Raw genomic sequence first — 15992 nt, forward strand, 5'->3', positions numbered from 1 at the left:
GCATCATACAACAGTAATTAGACAATACAGTGAGATAATTTCTCAAACTGCCATGCTTGTAAAATAAAACGGTATTTGGGACACAGAAGTATCTGTCAAGGGCGCAAAAAATAATATTTTGGTAACCCCCTCATATACCAGCCTCATAATCAAGGAATGGCCACAACGTCAAGCAAGTGTAAAGGATATTTTTAATCCATTTTTATAAACCAACGTATTTATTTAGCAGCATAACCAGAAGGTCTTGAGGTATTTCTAAATTCATACACAGAAATTCACGTCCCCTTTGTCCTGCACACACTCACCGACAACAGCAAACTCACACACACCCACATCCGACTCAGGAACTGAACACATAACTCATACTTTATTGGTCGTAAGCACTCTCGCTCATACACACACACACACACACACACACACACACACACACACACACACACACACACACACCTACCTGTACACTCATATAGGAGTCAAAAGACATACACACCTGCACACACACAAACATTGGCTTGAATATCAAGTCACACTCACACACATCTCTTGAGTCCTGTAGCCACAGTCTGAGGCATGATGTCTGACAGCACAGGCAGGGCTGACTCCCTCAGTAGCTTGTAAGGCAGGCACTCTTAATGGTGCAGTTTTGGCTGTGGAGAGAGCAGGAAGACGACAGTCAAATGGCTGCTTTATAGTCACAAAAACTAGGATAACATGACATACAATTTAATTTGTACTATATGTAGATAACATATTCCTTATATAATCGTAAATTGCAACATATTACTTATAACAACTGCCTCAACCCACCTTCTGTGTGCCCATTTTCTTCTCCACCCCACCAGGCAGTGTTCCCCCCTTACTGTCCTTCCAGGGGTAGAAATTGGAGTGAGGGGAGGAGGGCAGGCGGTGCGGTTTGGAGGGGGGAGAGGGTTCACTGCTGCCCCCCTTGCGTTTCTTCCCCAGACCCCTGTGCTCGTACCCCGTCGCCCCCCTCCCGTGCAGTCCTGAGTCCCCCCTGCGGAAGTGAGGATCGGGTGGGGATGAAGTGTGTCCAGAGGGCGGGTGTGTCCGTTTAAACAACCAGGCAGATGCTGGTGAATGGGGCTCCGAGGGGGATGGCTGGGGGCGGGGTTTGCTGCTGGGGGAGAGGGTGCCATTGGTCTGGCTGTGAGGGGTGGGCGGGGCGGTCTTAGAAGAACTGGTTGGGGGCCGACCCCGGTCCTGTAGGATGATAGAGTTCCTGTCTGGGCCGGAGTGCTCACCCTCCTGTGATGTGGCTTCACGTTTACGGAGTGCTGCTGCCGCCGCCTCCTCCTCCTCCTCCTCCTCCTCCTCCTCCTCTCTGAGTCTCAGTTGCTGCTTGCTGGGTCGCCCCACCGGGTTCTTGGGCCTCCCGGGACCTGGCGGCCGCCCTGGACCTGCCTGGTGGACAGGAGGGGGCGCAGGGGCTACAATATGGCTGCCACTGCCACTGGAATTCTCTGATTGGTTAATGGCTGTGGAGTGGGAGGCGATTTGTAGGCGTGTCTCCCTCCCTGGTCCGTGGGAGGAAGAGGAGGAAGTCCTGAGGGACGGGGTGGTTCTGTGGCTTCCTGTCCTGACTTTAGAATGTAGAGGGGAAGAGAAGGATGAGGAGGGAGAAGAAGAGATGCTCTTCGCAGAGGGACTTTGGGACTGGAGGTCTGATGCTTGAGGTATTTTCCTGCAGAGAGAAAATATATCTGTATTAGATCCAGACAGAAAACTACAATTCAATACTTTGTCCAGAGAGGAAACAATCAGGAAAAGAGCACTATGTAGCTGTTATGCCAAACTGTTACACCAGTAGACCTCGTATACAGCTCCCACAGGACACACATTGAAAGAAATCTTACTTCCAGAGGTGTGCGCTGATGTGCTGCTCCACCATGGCATTGAGCGCCGACCGAAGGTGGTGGAGCCGCCGGTCAAAGGTGTACACACCATGACCCATCACATGACTGCCAAACGAACACCCCTAGGTAGAGGAGAGGAGACCGAGCACTGGGAATTAGGGGAGTGATAACACGGTCAGTGTTGGCAACATCCCTGCGTTCTACAGCTGTCAAAAGGTCACCATACTGCAGTAATAATACTAGGAGTAGTTGTTGACATCCTGTTATCTTACCGCGGCTGGTTTAGGGTGCCAAGAGGACGAGGGGTATTCGATTGGTTCCTCAGGCCCCTCTCCCTCGCTCTCATCGCTGGAAATGCGCCCATGGGTGAGGGGTGATGGGGCTTGGGTGCTACCCTCCTCCTGACAAGGTTTTTCCTCCTCTGGAGCACTCTCCGAAGAAGCCCTGGACCGACTGAACACACACATTCATATTTTGTCCACATCTACCACAAGACCTTTACTATGATTTGACCACAGCTGATAACATTAGTCCCCCACCTGAAGGCAGGGTTGCTGGTGAGGGGCCTCCTGCAGTGGGGGGGTGCTAGGGGGTCCCTGTGGGCCTCTGGGCTGGGGGACCAGCCTGAGCCACTCCCCTCCTGGGTCTGAGCCCCCCGCTCACGGATCCGGACACCCGTCTTCAGCTCGGTCACCAGCTGGTCAAAGTTTTTACTCCGACCAGAAACCTTCCGCCGCTGGTGAATAGAGTGAATCTAAGGAGAAGAGAAAGAAACAGATGAGGGGGACAAACTACACATTAATCATTGTTTTGTTTATAAAATGTATTTCTTACACAAAAGGTGCTTGGACACATTCTGCCTGTGCTTCTAGTGCGGTGAATAAATGGGTGATGCTGTCCAAACTCCCTTCTGTTTTTGAAATGAAAACTATAGCGCCCAGCCCCTATGACAGCCAAGTCCTAGGAACCCCCGATGGTCTGAAATGACTGATTGGTTTGAATCTAGTTCACAAATTTTAGGATAATGGTAAATCTGTTCTCTCATCAACACATTCTGAGGCACAGATGGGTCTGAGACATGGTGGGATTCATTACCATTTAACTGTGCTGCTAGAGATGACCTGAATCACATAACATACGCCTGAGACAATCTGTTCAGAGCAGCACAAGGGTTGGGGATGAGTGGAGTGACAAACTATCAGGAAAGAGATGATTTCAAGGAAACAAGCATCAGAAGACCTGGCTTTGGTACTTCCAAGCAGACAGGAAACTAGAGCCTAAACCATCATGAGAGATCTGTAGAAAGCATTTAAAAAGAGGCAACATTTCATCAACAACATGTAGGTATAACAGCTGATGGCAATAGACTGCTGTATCAAATAGTCTTGGTAAAGAGATGAAGATACAGTGTGGCCGCCTGAACGAGGAGCGAGGCCGCCTGAACGAGGAGCGAGGGAGGGAAGCTGTTTCCTCAGGTCCTTTCCTTTCTCTTTCCATTTCCTGTACATGGGGTTCTCTGCTCCTGCCTACACGTGACCCCTCTTTGCACTGAGCGACACGGCTGGTTCCTCTTTCAGACAAACCAGCAGCCTGCGCCACACACACACACCCTTCCTGTGCTCCCAGCTCTAGACAGTGGCCATGTGAGTACTTTGACAAAAGCCTAATCTGAATTTGAAGTAATCACTGACCTAACATGACGGGATGGGTGAAAGTAAGGTTTCTACTACTTTGCAGTCACCTTCCTAGTCATGTCAGATCAGTGATTTTAATAAGGAGGAGGTCGTTTCTCTAACACTAACTACACCAGGGCTCTAGGACTAGGGGTCATATTCAATTCCACAATGTCCTCAATGCCCTAGACAAAATACCCCTTCCCTTATATGGCACATTTTTCAATACTAAGGCAACACCACAATCACGAAGCAACAAGATATTTAGACGCAGTGTATTATGCTGCTATAGCAACAAATAGCTGAAGTGTAGACAACAGGAGACAGGTGAGAGGAAGACAAAGAGAACGTAAAATGGAGAGAAATTAGTCACCCTCATAATCCAAAAGGGGCACTCCACAGTTAGGCCTACTAGTAACTTCATCCATTTTTTGTTTAAAAGTGTCTGTATGAAATCCATGCCCGATGTGACATCATAAATGGAAGTAAATACTATGTTATCTATGGGGTACTAGTTTTGAAGGGGACCATTATCATTGGAGCTCCTCCTATTATCATAGGATAGTAACAATAACCTAGATATGTCTCCTATCTGTGTCTGATAGTTCCCCTTTTCTAAACGTGCCGAATCATCACAGATAAAAAAATTAAGTGCTAAGTTATTACTCTCCAGTGGTGTAAAGCACTTAAGTAAAAATACTTTAAAGTACTAATTAAGTCGTTTTTTGGGGTGTCTGTATTTTACTTAACAATTTTTATATTTGATAACTTTTACCTTACTACAATCCTAAAGAAAAAAATGTGTACTTTCTACTACATACATTTTCCTTGACACTCAAAAGTACAATTCACACACTTATCAAGAGAACATCCCTGGTCATCTCTACTGCCTCTGATCTGGCGGACTCACTAAACACAAATGCTTTGTGTGTAAATTGTCTGAGTGTTGGGAGTGTGCCCCTAGCTATCCGTAAATAAAATAAAAACATGAAAATTGTGCCGTTTAGTTTGCTTAATATAAGGAATTTTAAATGATTTATACTTTTACTTTTGATACTTAACTATATTCAAAACCAAATACTTTAAGACTTTTACTCAAGTAGTATTTTACTGGGTGACTTCCACTTTTACTTGAGTCATTTATTATTAAATTATCTTTACTTTTACTCAAGAATGACAATTGGGTACTTTTTCCACCACTGCTGACTGTCTTTTGGAAAGGAATTGCCAGTGAGACTTCCAATGGAGGAGCCAGATAAGTTATTCAAACATATACACATCAGTTGTAACCAGGGGATAAAGTAGATTTCATTTCTAACCGGCATGGTACCTCCTATGCGATTTTTTGGCTGGCCTAAACCTAGAATTACATTATTCATTTAATAGGATCTCTGTGGGCCTAATAGTACCGTAAATTCCGGACTATAAGCCACAACTTTTTTCCCACGCTTTGAACCTCGCGGCTTAAACAATGACGTGGCTAATATATGGATTTTTCCCGCTTTCAATTTTTTTCTCCAAAAAAACACATTCTGTGACGTGCTCAGTTTTTTGGCGGCATGAAGCTTTCATTAGACCAATGAAATTGCCGAACGGGTTAAGGTCAAAACTTTTTTGTTTACTGTTTAGATTAAATCGAGCGCTCTCAAACTTCCCATCATTCTGATTACGGTAGTCATTTTGTCACCCTCATCATGGCAAAGACACGGAGAAATGCATATGATGCAGCTTTCAAGTTGAAGGCGATTGATCTGGCTGTTGGAAAAGGAAATAGAGCTGCTGCATGGGAGCTTGGTCTTAATGAGTCGATGATAAGACGTTGGAAACAGCAGCGTGAGGAATTGACTCAGTGCAAAAAGACAACTAAGTTTTTTTGGTTTTTTTGTTACAAGCCGTGTTTTGTTAAAGCCTATTTATTTTTGTTACAAGCTGTGTTTCGTTAAAGCCTATTTATTTTTGTTACAAGCCGTGTTTTGTTAAAGCCTATTTATTTTTTGTTACAAGCCGTGTTTCGTTAAAGCCTATTTATTTTTGTTACAAGCCGTGTTTCGTTAAAGCCTATTTATTTTTGTTACAAGCCGTGTTTCGTTAAAGCCTGTGTAAAGTTAATTTGTTTCAATGTACCGGTAGGCACCTGCGGCTTATAGACATGTGCGTGCGGCTTATTTATGTTCAAAATAATATATATATATTTTAAATTCAGTGGGTGCGGCTTATATTCAGGTGCGCTTAATAGTCCGGAAATTACGGTAAAGAATTGTTGTTGAACATGTAATACCTTTTAATGTGGCATTAACATAACCAGCAATGTTTTAATCTGACTGCCAAACAATCACTTCAAAAGGCTGCCTACGCACGTTCGTCCACCCGAAAATAATTTCCGCAGCCATACAGTGCACCTGCCATTTGATGAATGTAAAGAGACATCTGTAACAAAACACTAAGTAGTGTAGGGAATGACATTGACATTTGGTCTACACTTATAACGTGAATTGATGCATCCACTGTCCGCACGCGTCTCGATCATGTGTCTCTGCCTTCGCAAAATGTTACCGTTATCGTCGAACCACCTCACATTTTGGAGCGCATTCCACACGTTTGCAAATGTTTCATGCGGTTGACATGTGGTAATGATAAATAATAGTGTAACAGCCAACAGTGGTAATTGTTGTGACAGGCTCATGTTCAACCGGTATGGCACCATTTCTTCTACCAGTACTCTTCTCGGACAGACTTACTATCACCCCCAGTGTTGCCAATGTAGTGACTTTGTCACTATATTTAACGTGTTTTCAGACCCCTCCAGCGACTTTTATTGGTAAAAGAGGTTAGTGACAAATTCAGCTACATTTCAGGCTGCCTTTGGGGAGTTTTGACACTGAAGATTTCTATGGTTTTGATAGCATTTAGAGACTTTTCCCACTGAATTCTGCCACAAACGAGTGTGTCACAGCCATGGTGTACAAGGTGGGGGGGGGGGGCTGCGGGAGAGGGGGCAAAATTGGTGCTGTGACGTCATCGCTAGGACAAGAAGAGGAGACGGAGATAGGGGAGGATGAGAGCTTACATGAGAGGGTGAGTGTGAACTTACATTGCAAGTTAGGAGACGAGTGCAGACTTTCTTCCTCTCAGAGTCCAGTACTCCGCAGTGCTTGTCTAGATCACACTCTCTCCCTGGAGATGACAGGAAGAGAAGAGTGTCTTAATAGCAATCAAACGGCTGTGAATCAATAGTCTACACAATAGTCCTTTCCTCTTTGATCACTAGTCTGGTAAGATGTCACTATATTTGAACATTAATCTATCTATTCAAGAGACTCTTGACCAACAAACAGGTTCAGAGGGGAGGCCTGTCTCTCTTAAAAAAAAAAAAACATTTCATCTCAGTGACCCAAACCTGCATGAATTACAGTTAAAGGAAAGAAAGACTCACTGGAGGCCACTTTGTTGTAAGGTCTTGGTCCACGGAGATGGCCAGGGAGGGTAGGGACCGTTATGGCCTCCTTCCTCTGGGTGTGTGACCTCTCACTGGTGGAGGGCCGGCCGGCCGGGGTGGTGGTGGGCCGGGCAGTGGAGGGCCGGCCGGGCGGGGGGGTGGTGGAGGGCCGACCGGGCGGTGGGGTGGTGGAGGGACGAGCAGTGGAGGGCCGGCCGGGCGGTGGGGTGGTGGAGGGCCGGGCGGTGGAGGGCCGGCCGGGCGGTGGGGTGGTGGAGGGACGGCCGGGAGGGGGGGTGGTGGAGGGACGGGCAGTGGAGGGCCGGCCGGGCGGGGGGGTGGTGGAGGGACGGCCGGGCGGTGGGGTGGTGGAGGGACGGCCGGGCGGTGGGGTGGTGGAGGGACGGCCGGGCGGTGGGGTGGTGGAGGGACGGCCGGGCGGTGGGGTGGTGGAGGGACGGCCGGGCGGTGGAGTGGTGGAGGGCCGGCCGGGCGGGGGGGTGGTGGAGGGCCGGCCGGGCGGGGGGGTGGTGGAGGGCCGGCCGGGCGGGGTGCCTCCATGGGGCCAGGGTGGGTCTCTGAGGGAGGGAGGTGGGGAGCTCAGGGGAGACTCCAGGGGTGGAGGCTGCTTGAACACAGCTGATTCAGAATGGCCGCTGTGGGGGCTCTTATCCAGGTGGGAGTGGCTGAAGGGACAAGAGAGAGCGTGAGAACATGGTCAGATGTTTAAAACACGGAAATTAATAATCAGAATACATTTAAAAAATAAATCTCACAGATGGTTATGGATACAATAAGATGGTTTTCACCATGGAAAATAGAGAAAGATCACCCCCATCCTCCAATCCCCCCTCTTACTCAACCCCCACCCTTGATCCATCTAGCCCTTCCTTCTTACCGTACTCCTTCCTTGGGGGGCTTGGTGTGTCTGAACTGTGGGGGTGTGGATGGGGATGGGGGGGCTGCTCTTGGTGCCCCAGTCCCTTGCCTCCTCCCTTCCCAGGATGACGTTGCGTGGGCGGAGGATGGGGAGTGGCTATGGCGGGGGCGCTGCTGGGGTGCTGGAGGGGGGGAGCGGAGGGGGGCGTACAGTTTGCTCAGGGGGCCGTGTCTCCTCTCACAATGCTCCTCAAAGGCCTGGGGCTTGACCACCTGGCCACAGTGGCTACACACCACCAAGTAGAAGTCATCTTGGCCCGGGTAGTGGCCGAAGATGGACATGTCTGGTGGGTGGGGAGCGAGAGGAGGAACAGGTGATGAGAAATCACAGAGAAAGTATGTATAGATACAAACACACAGTGTCTCCCTCTCTGTGAAACACAGGAACAAAAGCAGGCAGGCAGACAAACAGACAAACAGACAAACAGCACACACACACACACACACACACACACACACACACACACACACACACACACACACACACACACGAGGCAGCGTCTGTCAGACATCTGCTGCTGCAGACTGCCAGGCTGGTTGCCAGAGGGCACCTGGGTACAGAGAACAGCAGCCCCCGTAACCCCCAACCCCAAATTCATCTCTGAAGACAAGACACCCACGAGCACGAAAGGAAGAGGAAACAAATCTGGAAAGACACACATTGTTTGGGACACACAAAAACACACTTTGTGCTGCAGAGGCATGTTCGGCTGTGGCTAGCTAAGGTGCCCGGATTAGTAACGTTAGAGGCAAATCTAAACCTAAGTATGAAGGATGTAATCTTACAAGCGTCCCAAAAAATACTTACCTTCCTTCCTAAGAGACATTGCCTCGGCTGCTTTCTTCCCATTCTTGCTGCAGTCATCTCCATCGGTGCCTGAAAACAGAGACTGTGACTGAGGTGTACATACAGGATACACATGCAAGGCTAGTGTAGTAACCTTTGGGTGCCTCTCAATAGTCAAGAGGTGGTTCCTCCATTACAACTTTATTTGATCTACAATGATCTGAAAGGCAGATCAAGTGAAAACAACATGGAAAACAAACACCTTTGCCAGTCCAGTTCTTCAACATCAGTGGATAAGGGAAGGGGAGATGAGGGAAAGACACTATTAAGAGTCATCCCCTTGTCTGTGTTGACTAGACAGGAAGTCAGGAGCAGAACCTGGACCTCTGGTCTCACAACTGGCACACAGATCAGAGATAAGCAGCAGATACAGGTTCCATACAGATGTATATATGGGAATTCACTTTCAGTGTGGACATTCATTTAAGAAAGCCGGATAGGTGACTTCATTTTGTATGACGAATTTGGAACCTCTGTTGCTTGATTTAGGCTACGAACGTGATATTTCACCTAATACACGTGTGCACTGACGAAATTATGTTCATTCACACACACACACACACTTGGAGCTTTGAAGACACGGATCTCGCCTGGCAACAAAAAAAATGAATTGTGCCTCGAATACACAGTATTTCCAAAAACTGTTGTTTTATTAGGTTTACATCACCATTCCATCAATCGATGACTCAAAATACGCCCTGAAATAAAAAAAGATAGATTACCTAAATGTTACATGGTGGCAACAGCATCAGACTCCTCCTTCGTCACCGGTGTCTGTCATCCTGCTAGAAGTATTAGCTTAGCTTCATTGCTAATACAGCTAGCTTTCCATGGCAAGAAGTTGCTCGCCCAACCATCGCTACAACTAATACAAGACGCATTCCGCTGTAGGGCCATAGTTCTATTTGGGTGTGTGTCGTTGTAATGAGAGAATATTGTCAAATGGTTGCCATGGTCTGTATTTGTACAATAAAACGACATAACGAGGATCAAATAGAAACGATTACCACTTATTTTATGGGAAGACGCCGTATGCGCTAGGACCTGGGAGAGAGCAACACGTTAGCCTCCCAGCGCTAGGACCCAGCCGGGTCTTTGTTTGGGTAACATGGTTAAGGCTGCCGCCCGTTTCCTCGAAAATAACCCTCAACAGAATGACCATCGGTTTGATATCTAACAATACCAATGTCAAAGTGCTCCCTTACCTTCCGACCCAGTCACACTGGCTCTCTCGGCCCAGGCGCTCCAGCTTTCGCCCACGAAATCATCGAGACTAGGCACCCGCCGTTCCAGAGCAGCCATTACTTTTACTGCGCGTTCACGCACCGCCATCATCACTGCGCGGCAAGTGACTTACGTCATATTCCGCGTTCACGACAGGGATGGGAAGTACCTGCGTGCGCATTCATGAAACTCCCTCATGTAGCCTGTCGAGTGGAGGTCACTTGACTCTCTTGAGTGTTTATGGATGCTATGGACAAGATGGGAAGGCCTTGCTATTTCAAGCTCTGTTGTGCTTCAGTAGTAAACTTGAAACTGAAACATACAAAGGTCGGGTGGCCAGCACAGACTGGGTCCATGCACAACTCCAGTCCTTGAGGGCCACAGTCTGCTATGCACAGTTCAATGCCATAAAATGACCAGACATTGCTTCTAGTTTCTCAGCTAACCACGTTTTAGCAATCTGGTGCCCGACGGTACAGTCAATAACCTGGCGTGCAACCATTGGTTGAGGCATGCAACGTCTATACTGAACAGAGCCGTTATTTTAAAAGCATGGAAACCGGTTCATAACGTTATTTCACGTTCCAGGCATTTTTTCCCCCCAGTACAATAAAAAAAACGCTAAGCGCCTATGCAAAGCCCTCCCCTTGTCACTCAAACTTATTCCAGTGTCTGCCTGCCAGCTGAAAATGTTTGCCAGCGTGTGCAGGCTACGTGCCCCTCCAAAGCATAGTCTACTATAACCTACTGAAATTACAAGCGTGAATCAGAAATTAGGGATAGATTTGTTTTAAATTAGATTCAACGCTAGTTAAGAATATTATAGTTATCACGTTGCACATTTAATTTAAGTTCAAAAAGGTAAGACGTGTCATTTTAAATATGCTTCTGCAATGCATGCAGATGCTTGTGAGCTAGCTCCGATCCAGACGTATTAAAAATAAAATAAAGGAAGATCAGTGTTTCCAATGACACCAGTGTACATTGTGATCTTAACCAATTATGAGTAGGCATTACCTAATTGGCTGATGTCATCTTTGACAAAACATACATTTTTTTTTTTTTTTACATATGTTGTTGGGGGTGGTGCTGGAGATATGAAGCTGAAATTATAATTTCCCTTTAAGCCAACTCAAATTGGACACATTCAAAGTTCCATCACAGAAGCCACTCCTCTGTAGGTATAATTCTATGGGCCTAATTCAGATAATGCATGTCATAACGAGATACCCAGCACTTCCAGCCAAGCCTCCATCTCTCGCCACCCGCAGAATTTCAGTCACATCTCACGCCCTACACTTGTCTGTCCATAGCAAGCTGCTCCATCTGCACTGATTGGTGAAGTAGTTTAAAATGTTAGGCTAAATGTAAAAAAATATATATTTCAGAGGTTTAAAAAGGAACGATACAGTTCATTTCTGGTTCCAACCGGTTCAGAACTTTATTTTGCTGGTCAACCTACCTCATACACAACTTCTTACTTAGTTTATAAGTGTATGTACATACAAAAGGGTTTATGGTTGGGACTGAGCATGGCATTGTGCCTTCTAGTCATATGCAGGAAACAGTACTACCACCTTGTGCCCCCCCCCCAAAAAGCATTGTTACAATTACTTTGCAGCCTTAGTTATATGAAATACAATAGTACCATCTTGTGGCTACAACATAAACTGTAGTCTTAATTAACTGGTAACATTAGTCAGCAGAGTGAACAAACATCTGTACAGCAGTTGTTGCAGCTCTCATCCTTTAATGCATTGTCAATACTGAGGATGTATAGACGTGTTTATTTTGTACAAACAAGTCACATTTTAGAAATCCCCTCAGATAAAGGCCTACAAGCCTGATTTATATCCTAAATAGCTAGATTATTTCTATTCAAATTAAAAATGGCACAAATAATCTAAAAGATCAGTGTACTTTCATGACTGCCTCAAGCCTTCCCTTTGTAAATCACTACAGAGGCCAAGGCTGTACAACCAACTGTGTGGATGGCAACATCTGCATATCCCTCAAATCCCAACACTCATAAGGAACAGGATGTCAAAATCACATTAATTACAAAATAATTAGTGCAAAGCAACAACAAAAAAGACTAAATCAATAAGTTCCATTCACTTCATAGGAGCGGGACAGACGTAGGTCAACTCCACACCCATCAAATGCAATCATTGGCTAAATTAAAAATGTAAATGAGTGAGAAAACAAAAAACAAGCAACAAGATTCAAGAAATACCAAAGGATTGATTAATTTTGGCACCTACATGTTGCCATGTGTGTTACATGGCATCTCTTCCATGATAATCTGTAGCTTGCCCAGTGGTGTGACAAAACAGAAAAAACTCAATTACAACCATGAAGGCATAAAACTTACTCAGGGAGAGAAGTTGCACAAGTTCTAGATATTTTCTAAACACACAGAAGCTTATCGTAAATTTACCAATTAATGTAGTTAAAAAATAAAAATATGACATTCAAAAGTTGCCCTTTGCTGCTCAAACTAGAGCTGAGCATCAGACAAAAATCCATATCGCAATAAACTGCCTGAATTGATGAAATAATAAATAGAACTATAATTTTATAACAAGTTGAAAAATTACCCTTTAAACTACTACTAAGCTTGTTTATGGGTCAATTGACAGCTATAACAAATCACCCATATTGGCAAACTTATTTCATTTCAAACTTTACATTTCTCTAGTATAGGCTACTTATCGTAATGAATGTTATCAGCAAAATGCCTGCAATAAGAGGTCGGTGTCGATCATTTTCCGGTTTATCGTCCCAGCTCTAGTTCAAACATTTTGAGAAGTCAAATACTGAGGGAACTTAGTGTTTTAATTGTTTCAATGTCACAACTTTACCTAAGACTTTAAAAAGTTAGGCTTCATTGAGTAAACAATACACCAACCAGCATTGCGGTGAAATATAGGCACTGACAGTTTGAATAACTAAAATATTGACAGCAGTTACTAGGAATGTGTCCTCAAATTGAATGTAGTCAATATTAGTTTGTGTTACTGCTATAGTTGGTATAAATAACCAAGGCACTGTTCATATATTCATCCACAAGTAAGCATTTCACGGTTAGCCCACACCGGTTGTTTATGAAGCATGTGACAAAATAATTAGGAATAACAAAACTAAGGCAAAAAAAAAAGAAAAAAAAAGGGGAACGCATTGAACATCAGGAGCGATTATGGGATCAAGTAGCTAACAACTGACGAGTTTAGTGCACCAAAGCAGTAGGCTTTCAGAACATGACAGAAATGCAACGTCCATGTATCAAAGTCTGTTTCAAAACATGTAGTAGTGGAATATTGGAATTATTGAAATGAGAGTAGTTAAAATTGTTTCTTTTTATTTAGAGGACCAAATTTAGTCCTGAACGGCAACAGAGCAGTGGATTTGATCTCGTTTATTAGATTCATGGTAAACGAGGGGACTGATGGTCAGACAATTAGTGTCTTTCAACCACAGGAGGCTGCTGAGAGGAGGACGGCTGATAATAAATCGCCGGAAAAGGAGTGAATGGAATCAAACACGTGGAAACCATGTTTGTTGTGCTCGATACAGTTCCAGCCATTACTAAGAGCCCGTCCTCCCTAATTAAGGTACCACCGGCCACCTGTGATGTCAACACAGCATTACTAGGATATGAATCACAGTTCAGCTACAGTAGTGTGTGTGAGCCCTGTTGGGACATTTTGTACTTGGCCTATGCATTTGAAAGGTACCTGCTCTGGAGGAAGCAACCAAAATCAGACATTTTGAAAATCACATATACCCAGATTCCTTTCAAAGTGTTCAACTCAAGCCACGTTCACTGTAACTGAATAGATGTTATGTACAGTTAACTCAAGGCACTTCTTTAAAAATGTTTAAAAATAAACAGTAAAAAAGAAATATAAACAGTTGCGGTCACTCAGTTTTCAGGGTTTACACCTGTAAATTGGGGTAGTGTTGACTGCAGCTAGCAAATCATTCACATTAACTGACTATGCAGAGTATACAAACAACATCCAGGGGTAGCTGTGTTGGAGGGTTAGAGTTGGGCAACTTAGGCTGTGTTTACACAGGCACAACAATTCTTTTATTTTTATTTGGCCAAAAGGCCAATCACATCAGATCTTTTTCAGAGCTGATCTGATTGGTCAAAATACCAATTAATGAGATTTTTTGTGTGTGTGAATTGGGCTGTCTGTATAAACACAGCCCGACTACTTTCCCTGAAGCTTGAGCTTAATGCCCATCATTGAAAAGGGGCCTCTGTGGTAAGGGTGATTAAAAAGCACAATTTTGCTTCACGTTTTAGTTTCCTTCTTAATAGGGTTAAACAAGAAACAGTGTGGGTCCAAAGCACCTTGGCGATTGGCTTGGGCTCTATGCAATTAAGAGCTGGGGACTACGCCCTCCTCCATGGTGGCTGGTGGGTTGGGGTCCTTGTGGAAGGGAGTCTCCTTAAAGATGAACCAACAGTTACCGGTCCACAGGATGAGGTTCAGAAATCCGAAAATCTGGACGAGGAGGAAAGTGTGAAACAAAGACAAAACACAGGATACAAACAGAAAGGAATTACAAATGCTACATTAAGTGACAATACCTGTAGCCCTGTCATTCATGCTTGACTTGTACATACCTGTAAATCACATTGAGAAATGGCTATAAATTCCTCAATAAAATGTATTACTAAATCAAATTGCTCACCACAGAGGCATTGAGTTTTCCCATGGAGGGGAAGTTTCCAGGTGAGCACAGGGGCTGACAGGTCTCAACCAGGTGGTTTGGGTTGGTGGCCCACTTCACGTCAGTCAGGCCCTTCCCCCAGGCAGAGGAGGACACCAGCCACAGGAAGGCAAAAGCAGCAGTCACCAACAGGTCCTGAGAAAAACACAGGGGAGGGTTGTCACTATAGGACCATGTTGAAGAGGATGGAAGAACGCAGCTTTTGAAAACGATTAGGCTCACAACTTAACCTGTCGTCTCAGCTGTTAGAGCCGTACCAGGCTTAAAACACGAACCTAACCCATCAGCCAGAGACAAAAGGTTACATTGTTAAATCAACATTTATTTAAAATCACAAAATACTTCACATTAAAACCAAAACCTAGGATGTATCAAACTCCCTTATTAAAAGTCCAACTAAAAAGGTGGGTTTTTAAAAGTGATTTAAAAACCTAAATGTTATCTGCCCCTCTTACCTGACAGAGCAAGCTGTTCCACAACTGTTATGCTTTAGAGAACTAGCCTAGATTAAGCAAATGCATGAAACAATTTTTCGGCATCTGGCTGAGAGATGGTGTCTAAGTCTGGAAATTTAAGTATGTTGTTTTAGATATGCTTTTCTTTTCTGCAAACTGCACACTGTGTGGCTAACATTACAATCACTATATCAGCTGCACATGCTTACTCTGTACAGTACACACACCATTATTGGTCTGCCAGTTGATGGGTTGCTTCTCTAAAAACCCTACAAACAGCCTCACAACTGGTTGACACTTATCTGGCAGTACACAGGCTGGTAGACCAGGTTATCCAAATAGTTGTCCAGTTATGTTACACTACACGGTAACTAACATAAACCCCACCCTATGTTTGAATAAAATCAACTATATGTAGGCTACTTTGCCTGATGCGTCAAGCACTGCAATTAAAAATTAAGACAATTTACTAAAGCGGGAGCCAGAGATCCCGAGTGGCGCAGCGGTCTAAGGTATTGAGTTTCAGTGTTTCAGCTAGAGGCGTCACTACAGACCCTGGTTCGATCCCAGGCTGTCTCACAACCGGTTGTGATCTGGAGTCCCATAGGGCGGCGCACAATTGACCCAGCGTTGTCCGGGTTAGGTCGGGGTAGGCCGTCATTGTAAAATAAGAATTTGATCTTAACCGACTTGCCTAGTTAAATTTTCAAAAACTAACCAGAAGAAAATTTCTCCCGCTGCTGCTGGCCTTTGCAGATTCTGCCATTATGCACCTGAAGTTGCCGGTAATAGGCTACA

The 15992-nt window shown here is 45.0% G+C and overlaps 2 protein-coding genes across 2 annotated transcripts in view; both read right to left on the minus strand.

The window, feature by feature from the left end:
• Nucleotides 1-173: 173 nt before the first annotated feature.
• On the minus strand, nucleotides 174-10186 carry LOC106583475 (ataxin-7-like protein 1). Its single transcript, XM_082967782.1, has 10 exons — nucleotides 9975-10186; nucleotides 8731-8799; nucleotides 7882-8206; nucleotides 6981-7669; nucleotides 6639-6721; nucleotides 2414-2628; nucleotides 2147-2327; nucleotides 1875-1996; nucleotides 808-1702; nucleotides 174-647 (listed from the first exon to the last, which is right to left on the minus strand). Exons 1-10 carry the CDS (start codon nucleotides 10102-10104, stop codon nucleotides 630-632), a joined length of 2727 nt encoding a protein of 908 aa, XP_082823908.1. The 5' UTR covers nucleotides 10105-10186; the 3' UTR covers nucleotides 174-629.
• A 1222-nt stretch (nucleotides 10187-11408) lies between these two features.
• LOC106583473 (synaptophysin-like protein 1) overlaps nucleotides 11409-15992 on the minus strand; it is a 39650-nt gene continuing 35066 nt past the window's right edge. The window contains exons 5-6 of the mRNA XM_014167683.3: nucleotides 14701-14874; nucleotides 11409-14510 (exon numbers count right to left, since the gene is read on the minus strand). Coding sequence (XP_014023158.1) covers nucleotides 14385-14510; nucleotides 14701-14874 — 300 coding nt within the window. The 3' untranslated portion in view covers nucleotides 11409-14384. The remainder of the gene's footprint in view (nucleotides 14511-14700; nucleotides 14875-15992) is intronic.

This window comes from Salmo salar, chromosome 22, assembly GCF_965601325.2.
Source record: "Salmo salar chromosome 22, fSalSal1, whole genome shotgun sequence".
Taxonomy (NCBI): domain Eukaryota; kingdom Metazoa; phylum Chordata; class Actinopteri; order Salmoniformes; family Salmonidae; genus Salmo; species Salmo salar.

Bases quoted from the DNA above. Each gene is read 5' to 3' on its own strand.
- LOC106583475 (XM_082967782.1), bottom strand. From the start codon at position 10,104: ATGATGGCGGTGCGTGAACGCGCAGTAAAAGTAATGGCTGCTCTGGAA. The intron at 7,670-7,881 runs GTAAGAAGGAAG...TTGTCCCTTCAG, and splicing joins CCCCCCAAGGAAGGAGTACG to CCACTCCCACCTGGATAAGA. The intron at 1,997-2,146 runs GTAAGATAACAG...TCCTCTACCTAG, and splicing joins GGCACCCTAAACCAGCCGCG to GGGTGTTCGTTTGGCAGTCA.